The following is a 26,437-nucleotide window of genomic DNA, read 5'->3' on the forward strand; positions in this document are numbered from 1 at the left end:
GTACATGGGTTACTTTTCTGATGTTTGAAGTGATTTCTAGAACTGCTTTTCTGTTACCGTCTATGTTAAGACAGCAATTGGAGATATTAAACTTACCACAGACCCCACCTTCTTCTGCTAATAAGTAGTCTAGTGCCAGCCTGTTTTGATAAATTGCCGTGCACATTTGGTTTTGTTGTTGCGTGAGCATTTCCAGGGCTGAGGTGGTTTGGTTAGTGTTTATCTCTAGAACAGCCTGTAGTCTAATTACTCTATTTAGCATATATATGGGAGTGCAATAACCATCCTCAGCCCAAGTGGCAGGACCGTAATATTTGATGATCCATTGTGGAGGCCCCTCATTCTCTTGCCATCTTTGGTTTCGACCTACCTTTAAGGATCATTTTTCTTTGTTTAGTTATCATACACAGGGACTCTGAGGGTGTTGCCTGCCTGCTTTGGAAATAAAAAGAATCCAGTTTTAATTGTTCCTAGGAAGAAAGTACCTTGCCAGCGATAAGGTGGCCACAAGTAAGCCTGGGTTCCACATATCCAAAGGAATCCATCAGGGGCAATCCACTGTAGGCTGGTGTTCATAAGATTGTCCCATAGTGCACTTAGGCGGGGTATGTGGCATAAGGGTTAGTGGTGTTTGTACAGTTCCAGGCCCTTTTTGACGAGACACGATTGAGGTAGCTTAAGTTAGGAGACCAGGCTCCGTGGGGTAACCTTGGCCACCACTCTGCTGTGGAGGTGTTGACTGTTAGGGTTTGGTGACAGGGACTTTCACCTATGGTGCAATGGGTTTTATTAGTCCACTTGCAGTATGCACACCATCCCTCTTACTGGGTTGGTAAGTGTCCAGGACTGCGGGTGTTCCTGAGGACTGAAAGTGAGGCTGGAGTCTTGGGATGCTAGTAAGTAGGGGAGAATGTCTATCCCATACCACGGCCACTGTTCACTCATACGAGCTCCCCCACATACCCAGCAATTGCACGCATTCATGGTAAGCACGATGCATTCTCCCAGATCTACAAACAGGTTTTTTTCCTGGCTTGGGAAGGGATACGCCTGCTTGTAGTTTTGTATAAAGGGGTGGAAATACCATGGGTTATTTTGGAGGGGAGTTGTTGGCTTTGGCCTTTGCTTTGGCTGTAAGCTGTTCTCTGTTTATGTCCTCTGGCACTTGAGTGTTTACTCCCCATTGTCCAATTTTGGTGAAGCAAAGCCACTCACTGCTTACCTTTTGGACATATAGCCCCATTACAACTGCCAGATACTCTACTCCTAGATTTTTTACTTTATAATAACTTTTCCCTGATTCAACACATTCCTCGACTAAGGTTCCATAACAGGATTTTTCTATATGATTATGGTAAGTAAAGGACTGTTGCATTTTTCCTCCATAGTGGAAAGACTGATAACGCTCACAGCAGCTTGGAGGGGCTGCTGTGGACAGCAGGGTGGCTACTGACAGGATTAGGATTGTGGTGAGGGATATTCTTCTATTAAGATCTTTGGTTGGAAGTGAGACACAACAAGTGGTTGGGTAGATAGAGGCCATCTCTGGAAGAAGGTGATTAGTCTTCCTCATGTTTAGGCTTTCTAGGGGGTTTTTGGTTTTAAGAAAAATTTTGGGGTTAATTTAAGCTTGGTAGGAGAAACTGGCCTGGAGGACCACTTAGCTGTTAATGTTTTAGAGGAAGAAGTAGCCTTGGGGGTGAGCTTGACCCTGGTGCAATGGATCCAGTGGGGGAGTCCTTGGACTCTCATTGCAGTTGGTGTACTGAGTACCACAGTGTAGGGGCCTGTCCACTTCAGTTGTAGCTTTTTGCGAGCATCAGGTTGGCAGATAAACATGTCTATGCCTGCAAGACAGTTATGTTGAGAGGACAAGGAGGTGTCGACAGGGAGAGGCATGGTCTCATTTGCTGCTTCACGAATGAAAATCCAGTGTCTGGATTAAGGAGAGAAGGTAATTACCGAGTGACTCAGAGTCTGGGAAGGGTGGAGGCTCCAAGACGAAAGTTCAGCCATCCATGATTTCAAAGGGACTATAAAAAGAGGGTGACTTTGGTGTTACGTGGAGTCTCATGAGGGTGAAAGAGAGGTTTTTTGTCCATGACTGGTGGGTTTCTAGAGCCGGCTTGGTGAGTTGGGCTTTAAGGACAGAGTTAACTTTTTCAACTTTGCCTGAAGATTGAGGCCTGTAGGGTGTGTGGAGAACCCATTTTACGCCTAAGGATGTAGAGATGCCTTGGGTAATTTGACTGATGAAGGTGGGCCTGTTATTGGACTGGATGGATGTTGGGAGTCTGAAACGGGGAATTATATGCATGATGAGAGTTTGTGTGTGATGATATTTGCACCTTCTGAAGTTGTTGGGAATGTTTCTACTCACTCAGAGAAAGCACAGAAAAAGACTAGAAGATAGAAGAACCATTTTTTGGGCGGCATGTGAGTGAAGTCAACTTGCCAATCTTGCCCGGGTACCTGGCCCCGGGCTTGTTATTGAGTTCTAGTTTTATTCCATTGTGGTCAGAGAAGAAAGTTGATATAATTTCAAATTTATTTATTTATTTATTTATATGTTTGTTTTATAGTAACAGGGTTTCATTCTATCACCCAGGTTGGCTGGAGTACAGTGATGCAATCATAGTTCACTGCAGCCTTGAACTCCTGGGCTCAAGTGATCCTCCTACCTCAGCCTCCGGAGTAACTGGGACCATATGAATGTGCCATCAGTCCCAGCTATTTTTTTTTTTTGCTTTTGGTAGAGACAGGATCTTACTATTTTGCCTAGGCTGGTCTTGAACTCCTGGGCTCAAGCAATCCTTCTGCATTGGCCTCCCAAAGTGATGGGATTACAGGCCTGAAGCACTGCACCTGGCCTTTAAAATTTTTTTTAGAATCTTATTGATAGTTGAGGACATACTCCTGCCATTATTAATCATTTTCTGGTTGTCTTGTATATCTTCTGTTCTTTATTTCCTCCCTTATTATTTATTTTTGTGGTTGGGTGGTTTTATGTAGAGATAAGGTTCGATTTCCCTTTTTCCTTTGTGTATCGGCCCTACCAATGAGTTTCATAGTTTTACGTATTTTCATTATGGTGATTAGGGTCTTTTCACCTCTAGAGGTATGACTCTCTTGAGCATTTTTGTAAACCTGGTCTAGCGGTGATGAATTCCCTTAATTTTTGCTTGCCTGTGAAAGATTTTATTTCTTCTTCATTTCCAAAATATATATTTGCTGGGTATAATATTTTTGAGCGGTCATTTTTTCTTTCAGTACTTTGAATATTATCACCCCTTTTTCTCCTGACCTGTACAATTTCTGCTAAGAAATCCACAGTTAGTCTAATGGGGATTCTCTTATATGTCATTTAATGCTTTTCTCTTGCTGTTTTTAGAATTATTTCTTTGCCTTTGCCTTTTGACAATTTGACTATAATATGCCTCAGAGAGGCATATCAACCTGTTTGTGATTCTTTGAGCTTTCTGAATCAGGATAACAGCCTGTCTCCCAACACTTGGGAAGTTTTCAGGTATTATTTTATTAAATATGCTTTTCTTTTTTAGATGGAGTTTTACTCTGTTGACCAGGCAAGTGCAGTAGCATGATCTCAGCTCATTGCAACCTCTACTTCCCAGGTTCAAGTGATTCTCCTGCCTCAGCCTCCCAAGTAGCTGGGATTACAGGTGCCCACCATCATGCCAGGTTAATTTTTGTATTTTTAATAGGGACAGGGTTTCACTGTGTTGGCCAGGCTTGTCTCAAACTCCTGACCTCAAGAAATCTGCCTGCCTCGGCCTCCCGAAGTGATGGGATTACAGGCATGAGCCACCGCACCTGGACTTATTTAATTAAATAAGTTTTTTATATCATTTCCTTTATACTCTCCTTCTGTAATGCCATAATCCAAATATTTGTTTGCTTAATGGTGCTTCATAACTCCTGTATGCCTCCTTTATTCTTTTTTTCTTTTTTTGTTCATTTGCTTGTTTTACTTCAAATGACCTATCTTTAAGTTCAGAAATTCTTTCTTCTGCTTGGTCTCATCTATCATTGAAGCTCTCAGTTGTATTTTTATTTTATTCATTGAATTCTTTAGCTCTAGGATTTCTGTTTGGTTCTTTTCATTGTTGAATTTCTTATTCAAATCATGAATTGTTTTCCTAATTTTATTGAGTTTTCTATCTTTATTCTCTTTTATTTCATTGAGTTTCTTTAAGATTATTATTTTGAATTCTTTTCCTGGCATTTTGTGTATTTCCTTATTATTACAGTCTGTTACTAGAGAATTACTGTGTTCCTTTGGAAGCATTATGTTTCTTTGCTTCTTCTTGCTTAATGTGTCCCTACACTGATTTCTACACATCTGGTGGAACAGTCACCCCTTCCAATTTCATGGAGTAGGTTTTATAGGGAAAGACTTATTCTCGTAGATCGGTCTTGGGGAGTAGGTTCAGAGCAGTGTGTTGGCTGTGTTTCTAGGTGGATGCAGTAGTGTAGCATCTGCATAGTTTCTTCAACTGTAATCTTTCCTTGCAATGTTTGTGAGTATCTCAGTGTCCTAGGATGAGAGATTTTGTGGCAGTGGCAGTGCAGCTTTGCCATGGTGGGCTTGCCAGGCCTTTCTCATGTCTGAGTGCATGTGTGGCCACATTGGGTTGGCCAACTTCGGGTCTGGCTCACTGTGATTTCATGCCATGGGGCTGTTTCTCAAGCCCGAGGGGGCAGGTGTGTGGCTGCTTTGATGGCCCGCCTGCTTCCCTTCTAAGGATTGCCTATGGGGCTATCTCCCAGGCCCAAAATATGAGTGCATGGCTGCTTAGCTGCTTGGAAGTGTGTTTGCCAGGGCAATCCACAGGGCCATTTCTCAGGTATGAGATGCAGCCACACACCTTCTTGGCTGTCCTGGGTGCATGTCTGCTGGGGGTGGCCAACAGAGCTGTTTCTCAAGTGTTGATTGCACATGCAGGTCCTTTGGGCAGGTCAGCAGCATGTTCATGGTAGGGGTGTGGTCCCATGCTGCTACTGTGTCTTAGGCCCTGGGCATGGGCACACAGCTGCTCTGTGGGCCCAGTGGCATGTCAGCTGTTAGGTGGATCAAGGACCCCTCTCACTTTGGAGAGGGTGTGCAGCAGTTTAGCTGGCTTAAGTGTAGGCTCTCCTTAGACAAGACTTCCAGAATCTTCCTCCAGCTCTAAAACCAGAGAGTGTGTAGGTTGGTTTCACTGCTGTGCAGGACCGGAGTCACAGGCAATCCTGGGCCCAGACTCCATGCAGCTGGAGTTGTGGGATTCGGCCACCTGTGTGGGCTTCACACAGCTACTCAGTCAGCTTCTCGTTTCTCCAAGCCCTGGTTGTGAATGTGAGGCAAGCCAAGGGTGTGTTCATGGAGGAAGTAGGTGCTATAGGCCTGTTTTCCAGGCTCTGTACATCTGCATATGGCCACTCTGCTAGCCTAGGGGTAGGCATGTCAGTTGTTTGATGGGCTGGGACCTCTCCTGCTTGAGGGAGGACACATAGCCATTTGGCTGGCTTAAAGGAAGGTTCACCCTGGGTGAAACTGCCAGACTGTTCCTTCAGCTGTATTGCAGATGACAGGGGTTGGTTTCACTGTGGTGCAGGACCAGAGTCACAGCCAATCCTGGGCCCAGTCTTTGTGCAGTTGGCCCACATGTGGGCTTGGTGGAATGAAGATGGAGCCCCAGTGCTGGAGAAGTGCAATGGCTATGGCCCCCAGAGCAAGGCACAGTCCAGAGATGGCTCTGATCTCAAGATGGTGCCATGCTGCAGCAGCTTGGCTCACTACGGGAAAGGTGTGTACACACCCTGTTCTCCTAATCCAGAGTGATACAGCTATATGGATTCCCAGAAGCTCTTCAAACTGGGCACAGGGCTTGCAAGGACTGTGGGATTATTTTATAATGAGGACTTGGGGTCATTTACAGTGGCAATGGAGACTGGTGGGGTTCTTTTAACTTTTCCCTACAAGGGGACTTCCCTCCTGTCTCTGGGCTGATGCAATTGTGGCAGGCAAGACGGGGCTACAGATGCCATGTGCCTCCATGGTACTCTCTTGGGCTTCCAATCACTACAAATTCCCCTCTACTGCCCCACTGCACCTTAATGCTCTCTTTTCATAATTCCAGTTAAATATTAGCGGCTTATTCATTCCCTTGGTCCTGTCTTGTGGCAGGGATAAGAACTAGGCATTTCTAATCAACCTTCTTCCTGACGTCACTCATTCCAAAATTCTTAGTGTGAGTCACAGTTTAAAAATTTGAAAGCTACTGGTAGTGGTTGAGAGTTTGAGTGCTATAGTCAAATTCCTAGGTTTAAATATTGACCCTAACATTTACTTAATGTGAGATCTTAGCAATTGTTTTCACTTCTCTGCATCTCAGTTTCTTCACATGTAAGATGGATTGATAATGGTATCCGTGAAAGGGGTGGTTATGAAAATTAAATGATTTAATGTACATAAAGCTCATAGAATAGTGCTGGCCATATACAAAGCTCAATAGATATATAAGCAGCAGCAGCAGCACCTTCATATAACATATGCCAAGTGCTGAACCATAATCCAGTGTCTGAACCATAATAAAGACTCAGTAGTGGTTTGTCATTGTGGAAGAGACTTCTAGTGCTCACCATACCCATTCACTTCTGTTTTCTGGCACACAGGAGGATGACACTTCCCCATCCCATTGAAGATAGGCCTGACTGGGCTCTACCACCAGATCTGGTCAAAGGATTATAGGTAGAAGTGATGTGTGCCACTTCCAGGCCTGAGCAATGGATTGCTCATTTGAGACTCAGGTTCTCTTTTGCCTTCCTAAGCCAAACCCTGAAGCCTTAAGTTGGGACAGCAGGGAAACAATGTGGTAGGACCTCCATAGCTTGAGTCCTTGAGTGACAATGTGAACAGAGCCTACTGCCACCCTCAGCTCCACCAGCTTGTGTTGGACATGTAGCATGTAACCTTTGTTTGTTTATAGCAGTTTTATTGAGGCATAATTTACATACCATATGATTTACCTTTTTAAATAAACATTTGGGTGGTTTTTTGTATATTCAAACTTGTACCAGATCTCGCAGGGCCTTGAATGCCAGGCTCAGGAGTTTAAGTTTTATCCTGTGTGAATTTGACAGTTCATAAGAAGTTGTCTTTTAATTTAAAACGTGTTCAGATTATTAAGGAAATAATCTGACAAAGAGTATTCCCCATTTGCTTCTGGCTTCTTCCTAATTTTTCCCAAATGTTATGAGTTGTATTTTCCTTCTTAGCATCATGTCATAGTTACATGACTTTGTTTTCCACTTTCACTTTAACATTACCTCATATATATTTTTCTCTGTGTCTTTATCATCTTTACTTTTGATGGCTACACCTTATCTCTTGCTATTGTTGGATATTTATAGTTTTATTTTACGTATACAGCATTTTAAAAATACATACACATATGTGTATACCTGTGTGCAGGCCTAGGACTAAGGGGAGGCAGGAGCCAAGGACATAAATGTAAGGAAGCTCCTACCTTCTGGCATGAAAATTTGCACCTGTGTACCTCATTTGCCTTACCTTGGTCCCGGCCCAGCCCTATACCTGTGTGTGTGTGTGTGTGTGTGTGTGTGTGTGTGTTTTCCTTTTAAATTATTTCCTTGGGAAATAATTCCCATGATGGGAGATTACTGGTTCAGAGCATGTTAAGATTCCAATTACTAGAGTGTTTCTCAGGAGGATTCCATTGAAGATTTTTTTTCCCTTTTTCAAACTAAATTTTGATATATATACTTATCAAAAGATGGGAGATCAAAAATCTTGAGATGTGTACATTTTACAAAGATTACAGAGGCAATGGGGGATGTTAGGGGGCCATTACAATAGCATGTCTCAACTAGAGTGCTATTGTTGCTATAGAAATTCCACTGATACAACTTTTCACATTTGCATGGCCCAGCCAAAATATTCTGGGTTTATTTATTTATTTTAGAGATATGTTGCTATGTTGTCCAGGCTGGTCTCTAACTCCTGGGCTCAAGCAATCATCCCACCTCAGCCTCCTGAGAAGCTGAGACTATAGGTATCACTCTAACTTTAGACACAGTTATACCTTCATGCAATCAAGCTGTATACTCAATTATTATCAAAACAGCAACAAAGCCTCTGATATTGAGTCCATGTCCCTAACAGATGACCCTTCTGTGTGTACCAACCTGGCCACTCAAGGTGTATCATTTTCACAAGAGATTAGCTCTTTGGATTTGGACTCAGGAGTTTCAACTGGCAGAGCAACCTCCAAGTCAAGAGAACTCTCATGGAAGAAGGAACTTGGCTGTTTTACACAAAGCAAGTTCCCAGTTTTAGGCTCAAGTTCAAATTCTGTCAGTTGGGGACAAATGAATTTGCCCAGTAGCAACAATTTTTATAGAAGTTACATGGAAAAATATCTGGGCTAGTCTGTTCCGTAAAAATTTTTCCAGGAGGGAGCACTTTTAAAGAAAGCACTAAATGGAAAATCACCAGCATGGAGTTTAGAGAGGCCTAGTGCTTGAGTCATTACCAGGCAGATGGAGTTCCCAAACTTGCATAATTAGGGGAAAGATTGGAGGGTGATGGAGCAGAAAGAGCAGTTGGGGTGAGGTAGAGTATCATGAAGAGAGGTTGTTGGAAAGAAACCAAAATTGTCTTCAAGGATCTTCAAGTGACTTTTCTGAGGCTATCTTGGAAAAATGTGTTTTTCTACCTGCCAATTAGGGCTAATCAATTTATTATTTTGTACCTTCTAATTTGAAATATTGGAAGCTACAATATTAGAGTTAACTTTTTCTTCTATGGGTTTCTGTCAGTTCATTTTTCTTCTTCTAGAGAGTTTTGCTAAGTTACTGTACTGGAAGTTACTGCTTTGATAGAGTCTCAGTTTCCAAAGACTGATGAAATTTGTTTTACTGACTCTGAATGGAGAGTCTTTCCAAATTCTTCTGAGTGTTCTGGATCAAGCTCATCAAGGCTTTCTAACCTCAAGAGCATCAAAGGATGCTGGCTTTTGGTGGAAGGCTTGCTGAACCACACCTAGTATGCACAGACACAGCTAACACCTGTTAGCTGTGTTAGAATGGGGTGCAAAAAGAGCTCTAGAAGGCTACAAAAAGGCTGGGCAAACCTGTATTTTGTGAAGGTGCTTTGCAAAAAGATTGCAAGCCATTTTTCTGGCATGCACCTTTGTCTAAGAACAAAGTACGGTAAACTATATGTGTAGTCAGTATGATTCACATAGATTAAGGACAAGGTATTCGTCAAATTCCCAAAGAGCATCAAACTGGGGTTGGACAATAGACAAAGGCATTCTTCTGGGCTCTTATAGAAACCAAAACTTATTTCCAGTCTATGTATTGATGGGATGCCTGTTATTTTCGCTAAAGCATTCGCTTTCGCACGAAATACAGCAGCTGAAGAACTCTTTTCTGCCACGCGGGACGGGGGCTAGCGATGGGGGCGGAAAGAATTCGGTGCCACTAGGACCTGGCGGAAAAAGCATCCCTGGCGGAAGAGGCATCCCCGCCGACCCCTGGAGTAGGCGGCCGCGGAACCTCCGACGCAACCAATCAGAAGGGTCCTTCGCGCAGCGGCGCGCCAACCGCAGGCGCCCTTTCTGCCGGCCTCACGGGCTATTTAAAGATACGGGCCGCGGCCACGACCGCACCGTTCTGGGCGGGGGTCTGGGGAGCGCAGCAGCCATGGCTAGCCACCTCGTGCTCAACAACGGCGCCAAGATGCCTATCCTGGGGCTGGGCACCTGGAAGGTAGGTGGTTGGGGGGCGCGGGCCCTGGGCTCGCCTCATACTCTCCGCGCGGCCTGTGTCGGGGAGGGACCCGGAGTGACCCTGAGAAACCCGCACGGCGGACGCCCGGGTTGCTGGGTGCCTCGCGCCGGCTTGCAGGGTCTCCAACGGGCTGGGGTCGGCCCTACGGAGACCCGGGCTTTGGCTCCCGGGGCTGGCCCTGGGCGTCAGGGGAGACATCCTGCGAGTGGGGTTTGGGAGCAGCTCACGGGAGCCCTGGCCCCACCGCGGGCAACCCTTGATGGGCGGCCCCCCAGTCCGCATTTGGTGTCCGAGCGGGCGCCGCAAGCGGCACAACGCGAAAGGGAGGCAGGGAAAGTGGGCTTAGCAGACCGGTGGACCTCCGGCGCAGAACAGGGACGTGGAGCCGTCGGCGAGGTGTGGGGGCGCGGCCCCAGCCTCCTTCCCCTCGCGGCACCTGTGGCCCCGTTGCCTTACTTGCAAATAGTTTGTCTCAGTCGTTTCCGTTCTTGCCCTCCCTCAGGAATAAGCATCTTAAGCGCGTAGAGGGCAGAGAATTAAATTAGGTGGCGCGAGTTTGCCCGGACCCAGCTGCTAACAAGGCTCAGTGCGGAGCTCCTCGGCCAGGCGCCGCCTCGGGATGCCCTGGGCCTGGAGCTCGGGACAAAATCTGGGCACCCCATAGCCAGTTGATAATTCAGCAGGCGCCAAGCTTAGCATTTTGCCTGGAAAACCTCAACGCCACACAGCGTCCCGGAGAAGTGCCTGGCCGGATGAAAATGACAATAGGACATGAAACACCATAGGATATGAAACAGATGATAATATGATATGAAAAACTAAAAATAATAGCCTAATTATCTGAAAATTGAGCAATAAATGTGGTGGTATGGGAGCTGAGGCAAAAGCCAGTATTTTTAAGAACTAAGTATCGTATATTATATTCCACAGCCATAACCTGGGTTTCTCTCTGTTTCTGTTTTCGTTGTTTGTTTGTAACAGGGTCTCGTTGCCCGAGCTGGGGTGCAGTGGCACAATCATGGTTCATTGCAGCCTAGAACTCCTGGGCTCAAGTGATCCTCCTGCCTCAGCCCTGCGGGTAGCTGGGACTACCGGTGCTCACCTCTACACCTGGCTAATGTTTTTTCTCCCCTCCCCCCCAGACACAGTCTCCCCTTGTTGCTTAGAGTGATCTCCAATTCCTGGGCTCAAAGCACTCCTCCCACCTCCCCTCCCAAATACAGGTGTAAACCATCTGGCACGCCCACGTCCCAGGTTTTTCTCTTAAAATTTAATATGGGCCTGGGCGCTGGATATTTACACACAGCCAAGGGAAGAAAACAACAGAAAGGACTGAGTGAACTGGGAGATGTTTGAAATAGGACAGAAGAGTTGACATGTACCCTAAAACCTGCTGTTGAAAATTAGTAAATATGAGGTGAGTAAGAAAAAGGTCATTTGCATCAGGGAGAGTGTTTCTTGGCCAGAATGATCAGGGTACATAATTTGTTGCCTCCAAAAAGTCCAGTGGTGTCTCTGAGGGTGTAATTGAATTACAAACATGACACCAAGCTAATTTCCATCTGTTGCAGGTTATGCTCTTGGAATGGATGCAGAAGGATGCTTTCTTGGCAATTGCAAATACTTTCTAAGCATGATGCAGCACACAGATATATACATGTATCTGGAATAAAAATTACTTGACAGTACTTAACCTATGTGGGCAGCATTTCAATATTTTTATTATATTCCATTTTTCCAAAAATTATTGTCGTAACTCTAGAAGCTAGTTTTGTGACCCATCATTTGAAAATCACTACTCTAGGGTAAATAAGGAGAAAAAGTTTATTTTTTTTGAGACAGGGGCTCACTGTCATCCAGGCTGGAGTGCAGTGGCATGATCATGGTTCACTGTAGCCTTAACCTCTTGGGCTCAAGCGGTCCTCATACCTCAGCCTCCCAAGTAGCTGGGACCACAGGCGCGTGCCACCACACTCGGGTAGTTTGTTTTTAATTTTTTATAGAGACAGGTCTCCCTATGTTGTCCAGGCAGAGGAGTAAAAGTTTATGGAAGAGGGTTTCAGATCATTCACTTGAGCACTCCACGCCCCAAAAAGCTGTGTATTTGTTTAAGATAGCATCACATCATAACATCTGTACATTTAGGTTATGCATTCCAGTAGACAGTTCATTGAGAACTTGGATAATGTCTGCTTCATTCATTATTATGTCTAGCACTTCTCACAGTGCCTGGCAAATATAGTAGTAGGTATCCAAAAGTTATGTGTTGAATTCATGTGAAGAAGTAAAACGACTTTAGAGATAGCTGTATGGTGAAAGCGCCCACTTGTATTTCTGTGGATGAGGAGATCAGGTTGGTGTAGAATTGTATGGTGGGCGCAGCGGGGAATCGTGGGTCAAATTAATGGTATAAGGATGGACTTGGAGTCAACTTCCTTTTTTTCTTTTTTAATGACTTAAAACCTTTCCCTTGGGCCGGGCACAGTGGCTCATGCCTTTAACCCCAGCACTTTGGGAGGCAGAGGCGGGCAGATCATGAGGTCAGGAGATCGAGACCATCCTGGCTAACACAGTGAAACCCTGTCTCTACTAAAAATACAAAAAATTAGCCCGGCATGGTGGCACGCACCTGTAGTCCCAGCTACTCTGGAGGCTGAGGCAGGAGAATTGCTTGAACCGCAGAGGTGGAGGTTGCAGTGAGCTGAGATCCCGCCACTGTACTCCAGCCTGGGCAATGGAGCAAGACTCCATCTAAAAAAACAACAAAACAAAACAGAAAAACCTTTCCCTTGTGTGTGTGTATGTATTCTTTCACAGATGCTTGACAAAAGGTGATCTTTTGCCTGTCTTTGTGACAGCTGGAGAAGGCCCTGCAGGCAGGTGCAGTTCCTTATTTTCCTGGGTCTTTCCATGCCGTAGCGGCTGTGTTGTACCTTTCAGACCCTCAGCAGGATTCTGGTAGTCTCTACTCTTGAAGGTCCTCAGATTCCATTCTCGCCTCAGGTGGAGGTTTCAGGCAGGTGGAGAGACCATCTCTGCCCCAGACCCATGTGGCTTGGACAGGGTTTCTTTCTGGCAGGCTTGCCTTCTACAATGGATAGTAAACAAGGCCACTGGCCAGGCACGGTGGCTTACACCTGTAATCCCAGCACTTTGGAAGGCCAGGGTGGGTGGATCACCTGAGGTCAGGAGTTTGAGACCAGCTGACCAACATGGTGAAACCCCATCTCTACTAAAAATACAAAAATTAGTGTGGCATGATGGCGGGTGCCTGTAATCCCAGCTACTTAGGAGGCTGAGGCAGGAGAATCACCTGAATCCAGAAGGCGGAGGTTGCAATGATCTGAGATGGCACCACTGCACTCCAGTCTAAGTGACGAGCAAAAAAAAAAAACTCCGTCTCAGAAACAAATAACAACAACAACAAAAAACCATCATAGCATTGTAAAGCCAGGAAGCTTTTAAAACAGAGATGGTGTCTGGTGCCAGCCAGTGTCTTGTTACTGATAGTTTTTAATCTAGTTGAAAAATTGTTGGAGGTAAATAGTCATTGTAAGTCTTTTATGTATGCTCGCAGGATACTCCTAGGGCTGAAGGTACAAGTATGTTTCTCCATATTTTACCATGATCACTACCTCCCTCCCACCTAGGACCCATGTTGCCCCAAAATAAAATTGTAATATCACAGATAATATTGTACTTCTGCTTCTGGCCAGTAGCCTTCTAGAGGGTCACAAGCCATTCTATAAGCTGAGGGGGTTTTTTTGCCCCAAAGAACTAATTTTTGTCTCTTTGGGGCAATAGCAACCACTTTAAGAATGGGTGAGGTAAAAGAAAATGTGCCAAGAAAGACTTGCTCCACCTTCCCCAAGTGGGGTAAGCTCATGATGGCCCAAGATCCTTGGATGGGGTGAGGGTTGAGGCGCTGTGGGCATGGAAGTAACACAGGAGCCAGATTTACTGTTCACTTCCCTGGTGTCTCTAAAGCCCCCATCTCCTCCTCTTCAAGACCAAAGATATTTAAATAAGCCCTGCCCCTACAGGGTCAGTCCTGGTCCATCCACATCTCAACTAGTTAGAAATAGCAGTGTCTTAGAATTTGGGACAAATTGATGAAAATAGAACAGGAGGAAGTTAATCTCTGTTGCCGAACCTGATTCTGAGTGATGGTTTCCTGTTCCTTGCTCCAGGATTATCAGCACACCATTCTCATGCTTCCTACTAAGGTCGGTTTCTTTACCCAAAGTGAAGTTTCCTTTGCCCCATCCCCCTACCCTTTCATTTCAGTAGTAACACCTGCTAACTAGAGAACATTTCAAAAACGTACAACAAAGAAGAGTTCCCTCTTCCCAGAGATCCCGTGGTTAATATTGCAAAATATCCAATCTCTGAGATACTTTGGTTTTACCATAAACACGGTCCTGTGACGGTCTTCCTGTTTGGCACTGTGGCTTGCTTTTTGACTTGCAGAGGGAAAAGAGGGAGGAGTATCTTGAAGTAACTATCAAAGACCTGTAAGCAAAAGGGAAGAGGACTAGGTTTTAAAAGGAGTGTTGTGTGTATCTGTGTAGGAGAGAGACACTGATTTTAGTTATCAGTGTCTCAGAGTTGGTATTAGCCGACTGGTGTTATCAAAGGAGGAAGTAGGACCCCTGTCTTGAAGAGGTGGTGGAGGACGCAAGGGCAGAGGCTTCTCACTGCCATCACTTGGTGCTATCAGCCCAGAGCATTGCAAAGTCACTGCCCAACGTAGAGCTTTGCAGAGCCAGAAGTTCCAGGAGGAATGGGCATGCATGGCTTTGCCCATTAAGGGCACACAGATTAGTGGCAGGATCGGGTTAGAAACATGTAGGATTTGTATGATTGAGTTGCAACTGGAGTGTTTCATATGCTGCATTTCTACAGCTCTTCATCAGTAATGGCTGTGCCTGGATGCCACCCAGCATGTTTTCAGTTTACTTTCTTTTTAGAAGTCAATCTGGACCCTTCCCTCTGTTTGCATTTTCTCTTCTTTGACATGGAATGGGGAGATGTTGTCATCCTGTGTTGGCATTCCCAAGTTTAGTGAACGGTTTCTCACCATAGCTTAAGTTGGCTGCTTCATTTGTCCTAAGGCAAATTAGTTTCTCTCAGGGAAGGGCTCTATATTGAGATCATTAACATTGAATGTGGTTGTGGATCCTCCTACATTTTCATTGCAAAGGTGACTTTTTCTCTGAGCACTTTGGTCAGCCTCACAGCATACATGTCTCAGTGAATGGCACATATCCAAGGAGCGATAGGCAGCAGCTTCCTCGTGACCTCTTGCAGTCATTGTGTCCTTTACTTTCTAGAAAAACATCTCACAACTTTCTTTTTCATTTTGTGCCAACTGTTTGACAACCTTGATTATCCTAGTCTGTGCTCTATGGATTCCAAAGAACTGAAAAACCACTTTAATCTTAAGCAGGAAAAAAAAAAAATGTGTGTTTGGGGTGGGAATTGATTGACTTCCCAAACGACAGCTGCTGACGTTAGGTGTCTGAGATTCAGGGTTCTAAATGTTGTCACCAGGATTCAGCCTCCCTCTGCTTCCCTCCAGCAGCTCCAGGCTGACATTCTCCCAGCTCAGTGACCCCAGCAGAACCAGGGCTGGTCTTAGTGGTTCCAATTCAAGTGCAAAGATTGAGTCTCATGGCCTGGGTTGAATCGGGTTCCTGCCCCCGCACCAGTTGTGTGGCAGGCTAGGGCGTGGCTAGGGCGAGCCTGCGGAGTATGCCCTCCCCTCTGTCCCAGGCTTCGAGGGATCGGGCAGGCACAGTATATATAGTACATGCTGCAGCAGCTCCTCAGAGAAAAATCAATCAAGGCACCATCAAGCCTGGAGAAAGTTCAGTGTGTCCTGGGCAGTTTCCTGCCTGGGCCCCAATTGTTCTCTCTGGGGTAGGGATGTCCTCTGCTCTCCCTGCTCTCATCAGTGGTGACTGTGCCCAGACACCACTCAGAGCCTGCGGTAAGGCATTCTTTCCGGAAATTGAGATTCTCTGTTCCTTCAACCGTGCAGAGTGGGGAAGGCTGCAAGAGCAGCTTCTGAGGTCCTCTAAAGGTCTCCTCTTAACCCACACCTTCGATGAGCAACCCTACCCTGCCTCGCTGGCCCCTCTGAGGTGGAGAGTGAGCTCCTTGCTAACAGGCTCTGGTAATGGGCTTGTTCACTTGGGTGCCTTTCTTCCCCAACGCCTGTTGAAAATAGCTGATGTCAAAACACAGATGTCTGCAGCTGCTATGGCCCTGGGAGGGTTTTCTCTTCATTTGTTTCTACCCCAGCTCTTCAAAGGAATGCACTCTTCATTCAACAGCCCACTGCGCACGTTTATTGTTCAGCTCTGTAATCATAGCAGGATAGTGAAAGTTGGGGGGTACTTGTCCATGCAGTCTGTCTGGGTGCCAGTGAAGCACGATGCCACGTAGGCACTTCCTCCTCTTCCAGTAGCCAGGCTCCCCACAGCTGTTCTGGTCACTCAGATGGTCAGGTGGCTTGGCCATGGACACCCATTCAGTCATTTTGCCAGGTTTACCACTAACCATTTGGTGATCTTCCATCATCCACATTCCCCCTGGTTTCCCTTTAACTCATTTCTGTCTGCTAATATCTCTGAGGTGCCCTCTCCCCTGTCTCTATACCTCTTGAAGCAGATCCTCATACAGTGAGAATTGACACATGGGCCTTTGAATCAACATCAGTGATGTTCTTGACCTCATGATAATCTCCCAGAACTGCTTGAAAACAAGCAATTGCTGGTATCAGAAGCCATGCATGAAAAGAGAGCATAAGGGGCAGGCATTCGCTGGCTGAACTGGGGGGCCAAGTGGGAATTGGGGTCCGTAGGACAGCTTTTTTTGAAATATTTTCAGATATTTGGAGGAAATGGTTTCCCTTACTATCTCAGCATTGAGAGTGTGGGGAAATGTTTTTAATACAGTGGTTTGCAAATCAGTGGATGTGAAGAAGCAAGAAAATGAGATGACTTCAGCATATCTTTTAAAAGTGATCTGACCTGCGCTTCAGTGGCTGTCAGATTCTCCTACAGGGCAATCCTGTGTGGCCTTTCACCTCCATCCCCCACGTCTGAGGCTGGTAGTCCAGAATGCTGCGGAAGTGACCTGGTCTGTCTTCGCTGAACAAAGCGGCAGGCTGGTCAGCAGGGATCGGCGGCCGCCACTGCCCCTCCTCCTTGCTGGGCAAACTGCATTCTGCAGGGCTCATGTACTTTCTCCTTTCAGTCCCCTCCAGGGCAGGTGACTGAGGCCGTGAAGGTGGCCATTGACGTCGGGTACCGCCACATCGACTGTGCCCATGTGTACCAGAATGAGAATGAGGTGGGGGTGGCCATTCAGGAGAAGCTCAGGGAGCAGGTGGTGAAGCGTGAGGAGCTCTTCATCGTCAGCAAGGTATTGTTCCACGGTGGGGCTGGAAGGGACTCTCGGTCCCATTGTCTGTTGGTGCATCAGCCCAAAGCCAAGTCCACACTCAATACAGCTACACTTTTCACTGACGGGCGATTCTTCCAGGGGAAACGTGTCACTCAGGGCCATACAGGGCTCCAGAGCTTGCCCATCCTTGGCTCTCTGTTGAACGTTCATTCCGTCTGGGCCCATTGCTTAGAGCCCCATGCTGATGAGGCTGAGGTTGTGGATTGGCCCTCCCTCTCCAGGGAGTCGCTTTCAAGGATGGAACTTGGTTCCCATCTGCAAACTGAATCTCTACTGCTGGCCACTGTCTTTGACCTGAGATATCGATGCACAAAGGATATGAGGCAGGAGGATGGGGCTGGCTCCACAAACACCAGCCCGGGGGGGAAGTTTCCCTGAGAGTTCATGCCTAGGCCTAGGGCAGGCTGGCCAATCTGTCCATTCCATTTTATGTTCTCTGTTTGGTCCTTGTAAGAGGTCTCGGTGACCTGGTCATCCTGCCTGCCTTTGGAAAGTTAGGATCTAGTACACAGTGGAAATGCCCTCACAACCATTCAGAGCATCGTGGTGAAACAAATGGGTTTTGGGGAGAGGAGACTGCTCTGTCTTCCAGCCAGGAAGCTGCCTTGTGGCTGGCAATGATGATGTGTGCCCTCTCGCTGGCTTAGCTGTGGTGCACGTACCATGAGAAGGGCCTGGTGAAAGGAGCCTGCCAGAAGACGCTCAGCGACCTGAAGCTGGACTACCTGGACCTCTACCTTATTCACTGGCCAACTGGCTTTAAGGTATGGGATGCCTGGTGCAAACCAGGTCCCCCGGGGCTCAGGTGCAACCTGTGGTGTGTTTTGAGCTCCCTTAGCAGGTTATGTGTGGGTGACTTTCTGTTCTTGCTGCTCAAGGTATAGCCAGTGAATCATCAGCACCGGCATCACCTGGGAGTGTCTTAGAAATCACAGTCTCGGGCCCCACCCAGGCCATTTGAATCTGCACCAGCAGTGACTCATATGCACACTTCTTCCAAGTTTGAGGAGCACTGCTCTTTGTCAGTTTTTAGTTGTGCAATTTAAAACTGTCAGCGAACACGGCTGTTGTCTGTAGTGCACATGGCCATGAGGCACGGTCAGTACCCTGGCCCTCCCCTCCAAGCACGTGCACACATACATTCCACACACATATGAGTCCCCACCCACATTCTGCACACATACCCTATCCTGTGGAGGCCTGGTAAATATTTGTTGGCTGTCTGGTTCTTTGCAGAAGAACTTGAGAATTATTATGTCTTTTGCCTTTTTTCTAGCTGCTGCTCAGTTTTCTGCTGTCAGCCAGGTTCAAAGTGTGCATTTAGCTTTATCCTGTAGCCCTGTTTTATTGCACCACAGCATGTCAGGGCTGAAGGGACTTGACTTTTATCTTTGGATTTTAGGGATAAGCCGGGGAGACTGGGCCAGGTGGTAGTTTTATAGGCCAGTGACCAGCCGGGCCTTGGGCCCCATGAGTCCTGGTCTTGAGTCCTTCCTGTATCCACACATTGCAGTCAGTGGCGGGGCTCATCTCTGTGGCAAAGTAGTGTCCGTGTCTCCATCCGAGAGTCTCAGCTCCAGCCCGTTTGATAGAGAAGTGTTGGCTGTCCACCTGTTTCCTTTTCATACTGGTGCACAGATGGTCCCTAGCCAGCTGTGGTGGTTTAGAATTGTTTTAGATGCCAGCTTCCCTCAGCAGGTCTGTGAAGAACTATTACTGATTGTTTTGTTTGTTTGTTTTTTATTGTAATGACAGCCTGGGAAGGAATTTTTCCCAATGGATGAGTCGGGCAATGTGGTTCCCAGTGACACCAACATTCTGGACACATGGGCGGTAAGACAGCCCCTGGTTGGACCTTGTTTTCATGACTGGTTCCCTCTTCTTAGGAGCAATCTGCCTGCCATTTCTCACATGGCATTTGGTTATTCTGTCACTGTTGTTTGCTCTTCTTCTCTCATTAAAGCCAGCCTGGCTTTCGTCTCACTGTCTCTTGGCTTCTGAAAGGTCTGATTCGCTGGCACTGAAGAGTGAGGGCAGGACCCGTTAAATTGGTGCAAAAGACACTTCTGATCCTGTCCTTTCTGGGCTCGTTTCTGCACCACACAGACACACTTTTCTCTGTAGGCCATGGAAGAGCTGGTGGATGAAGGGCTGGTGAAAGCTATTGGCATCTCCAACTTCAACCATCTCCAGGTGGAGGCAATCTTAAACAAACCTGGCTTAAAATATAAGCCTGCAGTTAACCAGGTAAACGTCCCCCAGGGACACTGGCATTGCAACGATGCTGTTTTACTGTCTGATGCTGGTAGGGATTTCTCGTCCACCTCACCCAGCAAGTGGCCAGGGGGCAGCTCCTGGGCGTTGGCAGAGTCCTGAGTTATGATTCAGCATGACACAGCACATCTGGGAGAGGAAATTTACAGGAAATAAAGGGTTTGAGCCTGGCTTGTATTCTGACAAAGAGGCAGCCATGAGATCCTCAGACCTGTGATAATTGATAAGTGGCTAAAGCCAGGAAAAGCTTCTAGGGCCTATGAGAACATCTATAATAAGATGATAGTAATAATATAATAACATCAAGAATACTACCTGGGTATTGCAGGAAGGTACAGCTTTTCTGGGAAATAGGGTGTTTGTTATACATAGTTTTCTCTATGGGGTGGGGAGGGACTTTAGCATAGGAAGCTTCATCTGTGTCATATCAGCATGTAGCCACAGTGCTCCCATCAGCTCTTGTGTTTGCATTTGCAGATTGAGTGCCACCCGTACCTCACTCAGGAGAAGTTAATCCAGTACTGCCACTCCAAAGGCATCGTGGTGACCGCCTACAGCCCCCTCGGCTCTCCTGACAGGCCCTGGTGAGCTTCCCACAGGCTCATGCTCCCATGTCACTTGGTGAAGATTAGAAATGACTAAAAAGAACAATTTAGCCTCAAGGAAGATGTTTCTGGGGCTGATCTGCAAAATTTCCCCTGAGTCTCTTGCTGGTTTTCCTGGAAGGGTTGGCGTTTCTAGTAGCAAGACACCTACTCTTTTTCCAAAGGATTGGGGGTTCCTAACCCAGCTCTGAGGAAGAGACTGGTGGCTGCCCTCTGACGTCGATGGGAGGATTAGGGTTAGGGTTTCTGGCTGCCATGAGTGGCGGCCATGATGGTGTGACCTGGACTGTCTTTCTATCCTCAGGGCCAAGCCCGAGGACCCTTCCCTCCTGGAGGATTCCAGGATCAAGGCGATCGCAGCCAAGCACAATAAAACTACAGCCCAGGTACAGCCACTTCAGGTGTTCCTGACTGTCCAGAACTCCCTGCATTCCTGATGGTCCTGTTAGCCAAGAGGAGGAAGTGACTGAGCCTGTTACCCCCTCACAGGAAGTGTGGTTCAGGGTCCTCAAGTGCAGAGTGGACAGGGCACAGATGGGGGCTTTAGAAGAGTGGCATGGGCTCTTAGAGTAATAGTGCCTGCCCCCACTATCCCAACGGTGACTGCCATGAAGGCCAGCACTTGTTCATTGATGTGGAAGCTCATCTCTGTACAAATGTAAGAGCTCTTACCAGCTGTGCAGGGAATGTTCTTTCCCCTGAGTGGTAGTGTGCGTTCCTAGCCAGTGGAGGGCCTCACGTGGTCTCGTGATATGCCTGAGATACTGAAGCGTGTGGCACGGTGGCTAGCGCAGGACTCTGGAGTCAGATCTGGACCTGAATGCGTCGCCTACCTGTTGCTAGCTGTGACCTGCCATCTTGGAGGCCCTCTCTGATCACCTGCGGAGTTCTCGCATGTCCTTCTGCGGGTTGTGTGACACTGTGATGATGGTGCGAGTGCCCGGCATGTGTACACACTCATTATCTCCCTGGGCTCACAGGTCCTGATCCGGTTCCCCATGCAGAGGAACTTGGTGGTGATCCCCAAGTCTGTGACACCGGAACGCATTGCTGAGAACTTTAAGGTAAGATCTTGGCTGGTCAGGCCTGGCCCTCCTCCGTGGAGTGGGCAGTGGGGGAAGCCGCTCATCCTGTCCCTGGAGTGTCATCTGTGAGATCCCCACCATCCTCTCCTCTGAGGCCAGGGAGCCATGGCGAGCAAGCCATAGACTGAGACGGACACCTCACCGGTGGGGTCATGTGCAGAGCCAGGCCTTGTGCCTCCAGGGCCCTGTGCTGTGCACACACACACCTACACCTTTGCTCAGGCCCTTCAACCACACCGAGAGGTTACCGAGAGAAAATCTCGCTCTTGAGCTTCACTGCCTGGACCTGCCCTGCGCTGAAACTGTTAGTTACCAGCTGCATAACCTTGGGCAAGTCACTTAACTGCTCAGTGCCTCAGCTTCCCTATCTATGAAATAATATCCATTTTGAGGGTTGTTACGAAGATTAAGTGATGCATCAAAGCACTTCATATGGTGCTTAATACCTTAGTAAGTGATGGAGAAATGTTGCTGTGCTGATAAGTCCAGGGACCGCAAAGGACCCTCTGGACCATTTAGCCCACTCACCAGCTCTGCAAGGAGTTCTTGTGATGATGGACAGAGCCTAGACGTGTGTCAGGGCACAGGCAAAGTGCTCAGTGTGGCAGCTGGAGCAGCTCAGGCTACCGGGCACCACCTCCCTCCCCGCCCGTCCTTGCAGCTTTGGTGAGTCGGGGTGGGGGCACGCCCAAAGGAGAGCAACTTAGGGGAGTCCTGATGGCCCAAGCTCTGTTCTCATGGAGCGAAGTGGCTCTGCCAGGGAAGCTCTGTCTTTATCCAAGATCTGTGCCGCACGCAGCACAACCATGGGCATGGGGCTCTTGGGCAGGCCCCAGCTCAGGTGAGCAGCTGGTTTTGCCTGATTCCACTGCCCAGAGGCCGTGGCCGTAATGCCTGCCACCTGTCACGCATGAGACAGGGATGAGAGTGATCCCTGAAGCGGGAAGTGGAGCTCATTGTTTAGAGGAGACGTTTTTCTTCTTAGGTGCAGGTAGATGTTCTGAGTACACAAGATAAAGTGGCAAAACCGTGGCCACTGAGGGAAAGGCATAGCCCACCGGAGATGCATCCTTTGTTTCATATTTCATTTTTTAAGGAATTAGGAAAGAAAAAATAAATGACTAATCTCAAAATGCTAACCTAATTATTTTATTTTTGTATCTTACTGTGTAACTTTTGCACATTTTTCTGTGATCGTAATCACAGAGCCTGTAGCAGACTCTCTTTCTGCACATTCTGTGATCATCTGAAGCTAAGAGCCCTTTGGCTCTGGGAGTGTGTGTTGGCCTCTTGTGGGTCTCACCCAGTGCTGCCTGCCTCCCTCCCTCCCAGCCTCCATGCCAGCTGAGTTCTGTACCGTCTGCTGCCTTCATGCAGGTGGTTCTCTTCTCCCAGGATACCTTTCTTGCCCTTCCTGTCAGAACCTTATACTTCTTAGGCCATGTCAAATACCATCTCCTCTTCGGCTGTGGTGGTTCAGTTCCCCAGCTGGAATGCATTTGGAATACCTCTGCCCTTCCTGTGCTCTGTTGAGTGCCTTACACAGTGTGTGATTAGTTATTTGTGGCACAGCTGTAGAAATACCTCTGCCCTTTGTTTGCTTCATCAGTAGAGGCAAAGACACATCTTACCCATGATTCTACTCCTCACTGCAGCATATCACAATAGAAGTGCTCAGTAGTGTTTTTTGAAATGAAATAAAATGTATCATTTCCCTGGGAGGTTCTGGAAAGGAAGGACTGTTTTCATCATTCCATATATTATCTAGCCCAACATGCACATTTCCTGAATAGTAATATAATCAGCTTTTTCTAAGTTCAGTTTATCATCTCTGCTCAAAGCCATGGAAGACATCTGGGTCCTGCACAGTATTTCGTCTTTTGTTTTTATTTGCAGAGCTTACTGGATTTTTTTTGTTTGTTTTTTAGGTCTTTGACTTTGAACTGAGCAACCAGGATATGACCACCTTACTCAGCTACAACAGGAACTGGAGGGTCTGTGCCTTGTTGAGGTGAGTGAGCCCCAGCGTGAGGAGCAGTTCCCAGGAGATCCTTAGATACTGCAGAGCAAAAGAGTGATGCCTGCAGGCCTCAGCGCCCATGCGCTCCTGTCACAGCTGTTCTTGCTTTGCACATTACCTTGCTTTCTCTGCCACATGACCTTGCATTAGCTGAACTGCATGAAGCCAAGATGCCAAGAGATCCGCTCCTGATATCTTCTTCTAACCCCGGGGCATTGTTGGCCTGGCCTGAAGTAACTACATATTTTGGCATTTAATTTTAAAATCCTAGTGGTTCATCTGAAACCAGGTGATCCCAGGTGACCCTGGATCAAACTCTGGAAGAATTTGCCTGTGACTTTTTGTCTTAATGACCCTAATGAAAGGGGTTTGGTCGGAAGCCCCTGGGGCTGGGGTTTGAGACAGTCCCAGCTCTGACCCTGGTAAGCCACGTGGCTCCAAAACAGGCCCTCCCTCTGAGCAGCAGGCACCTCCGTCCCTCCAGCCATACATCCTCTGGTTCTGTTTCCTCTGCGTGGTAGTTTGGAAGGAGCTGCCTAGGAAGGATTTCTGGGGGTTTTCTCTTTTCCTACCATTACAATAACTAGGTGACACGTGGAAGTCACTTTCTGCTTTTCAAGAAGGAACTGCTCCTTTTGCAGTGGAGACTAAGACCCTGTTTCTCTTTCACTACCCTTATTCTCATCTGAGCTCTCTGTTTCCACACACTCTCCTTTAGTACTTCCTCTTCTAAGCAAAATTTGAACATTCCCTAAGATATGGTGGGCCACCAGCTTTCCCTTTCCAGTCTGTCCCCTCTCCCTCCCCGGAGTTTGCACTGCTGGTGGCTTCAGCCACTGCCCCAGGCAGATGTTTGCCCAGCCTGCGTCGCGGACGATAACTTTGCCCTGCTTCAGGCATGCACATGTCTGGAGAGCCTGCCGCTGCCACACTGTGGCCTCAGACTCAAAACAGGCCACAAACAGAGCATGTCACAGGCAGCCCCAGGCCAGCCACCCTTTCAGACATCTTTGTTAATGCTACTTAGCCTTAGACATTGAAATCATTTTTGGATCTAGTGGACAAGGAGGAGAGGAATAAATCAGTCACCAAGCTACTTTCGTTCTCCTTTCAGAATCTCCCGTTCATCCGTCTTCCTTTTCCTCTCCCACTTGAGACAGTGGATTGAAGCTCTTAGGGCTGAGGAACCACAGTGGTTTTCTCATTGCTCCCTTTACAGTTAGACTCCTCTGCCCTCCAGTATTGTTCTAGAAACCTCTGTTCGATTATCCTGTTGCGTGGTGGTGAGTGGGAGGAAGAGACTAGGCCTGACATGCCCAGGTCTCCCAGGGAGTTTTCTCTACACACATGCCACTCCTCTGGCAGATACTGCTTTACTGAGCCTGACCTGCTGATGTCAGTGTCACTCTCCTTGGGTACACAAAAAAGGCAGGCCATGGAGAACTTTTGAATGGTTTTGAATAAGAGTTACAGACTCTAAGCACCCAGCTCAGATTACATAACTCTGGCCTTGCATGCCTTGCTCAACCATCTGTCCAGCGTTCCTGCCTTTATGTTCCCAGCACAGCCATTGGCCTTACTAGATGGACAGTGGGTGAGCTTTGGCAAAGACGTCTGCACCTGTGCTCCCTGCCCTGTTTCCAGTATAAAATCTCCAACCGTTGATTGTGCTCACTTCAGCCCCCACTGATACAAGGAGGCTCCCTCCGTCCTCGGAGCACTTGCCGTTGCTTCTCTTATCCTTAGAGATTCAGTCACATACAGAGTTTCAACATCCCTTTTCTTTTTTTTTTTTTTTTTTTTTGAGATGGGCTCTTACTCTGTCACGCAGGCTGGAATGTAATGGCATGATCACAGCTCACTGCAGCCTTGACCTCCTGGACTCAAGCGATCCTCCCCCCTTAGCCTCCCAAGTAGCTGGGGCTGTAGGCATGCACCACCACGCCTGGTTAATTTTTAAAATTTTTTTGTTAAGATGGAAATCTTGCTATGTTGCCCGGGCTAGTCCCAAACCCCTAGCCTCAAGTGATCCTCTCGCTTCAGCCTGGAATTACAGGCGTGAGCCACGGTGCCTGGTCTACCTTCTGATATTATTACACCCTCTTATTGTTTAAGACCACACGATGCTGTCTGGTCCTGCCAACTAGACTGAGTTACTAGGAGGCAGAAATCGTGTTGCCATCCTGCATGGCCCAGGCACAGTGCTGGGCACATGGGGAGGGGGTGTCCCTCACACGTGTGCTGCTTGGTGACAGTAGTGGTAGAGGGGTCTGCAGGGTGAGTTGCTTCCCCCAGCTGCAGAACCGTGATCTGCAGATTCAGAACTAGCTTGTTGCCTCTGAGGTTCTGTTTTCTTTCTTCAATGAGACACATTGTTTCTCTGTTGGGAGTTGGGTATAGTCAAAATCACCTCTTCAAAAAGCAACTGTTTTCTCCTTTCTCCTGACAGCTGTGCCTCCCACAAGGATTACCCCTTCCATGAGGAGTTTTGAAGCTGTGGATGCCTGCTCATCCCTAAGTGACCTATACCTGTGTTTCCTGCCTCATTTTTTTTTTCTTGAAAATGTAGTATGGCCTGTGTCACTCGGCAGCGGGACAGCAACCTGTAGAGTGGCCAGCGAGGGCGTGTCTAGCTTGATGTTGGATCTGAAGAGCCCTGTCAGTAGAGTAGAAGTCTCTTCTAGTTTGCTTTGCCCTTCTTTTTGCCCCGCTGGGGAAAGTACAACCTGAATACTCTTTTCTGACCAAAGAGAAGCAAAATCTACCAGGTCAAAATAGTGCTACTAACAGTTGAGTTTTGACTGCTTGGAACTGTAATCCTTTCAGCAAGACTTCTCTTTGCCTCAAATAAAAAGTGCTTTTGTGAGCTTGGTTTTGTGAGCTTTGGTTTTTTAAAACAATAGCAACCTTCTACTCACTTTCAACCATCACTTTCCAGATAACCCGTAAAGCAGGCCCATCAATGATGCAAAAGGAATGAGGACTTGGGTTTTCTACAAGTCCTCATCTACAAGTTGGGGGCCCCCCACCCCAGTACTTTACCCATTTAGCTTTAGGGCCGTGGGTTTCATCCTGGCTGCACACCGGGTCACCTTCGGGGGGTTTAAGGCTGGTGATGTCTGGACCTCGCCCTGGAGGCTGATCTGATTGTCTGGGCTGTGGCC

General features: G+C 47.3%; 1 protein-coding gene and 1 pseudogene across 2 annotated transcripts; one reads left to right on the forward strand and one right to left on the reverse strand.

The window, feature by feature from the left end:
- Positions 1-694: 694 nt before the first annotated feature.
- LOC116274464 lies at positions 695-1,543 on the reverse strand (annotated as a pseudogene).
- An 8,061-nt stretch (positions 1,544-9,604) lies between these two features.
- Positions 9,605-26,141, forward strand: AKR1B1 (aldo-keto reductase family 1 member B). Of its 2 annotated transcripts, XM_003896622.5 has the most exons (10): positions 9,605-9,795; positions 17,080-17,247; positions 17,937-18,053; positions 19,045-19,122; positions 19,414-19,536; positions 20,041-20,147; positions 20,473-20,554; positions 21,149-21,232; positions 23,182-23,264; positions 25,723-26,141. In XM_003896622.5, exons 1-10 carry the CDS (start codon positions 9,730-9,732, stop codon positions 25,763-25,765), a joined length of 951 nt encoding a protein of 316 aa, XP_003896671.1. In that variant the 5' UTR covers positions 9,605-9,729; the 3' UTR covers positions 25,766-26,141. The 2 variants fall into 2 exon arrangements, with proteins under 2 accessions (XP_003896671.1, XP_031521001.1); XM_031665141.1 differs by lacking the exon at positions 19,414-19,536.
- The last annotated feature ends 296 nt before the right edge of the window (positions 26,142-26,437 follow it).

This window comes from Papio anubis, chromosome 4 (assembly GCF_008728515.1).
Source record: "Papio anubis isolate 15944 chromosome 4, Panubis1.0, whole genome shotgun sequence".
Classification (NCBI taxonomy): domain Eukaryota; kingdom Metazoa; phylum Chordata; class Mammalia; order Primates; family Cercopithecidae; genus Papio; species Papio anubis.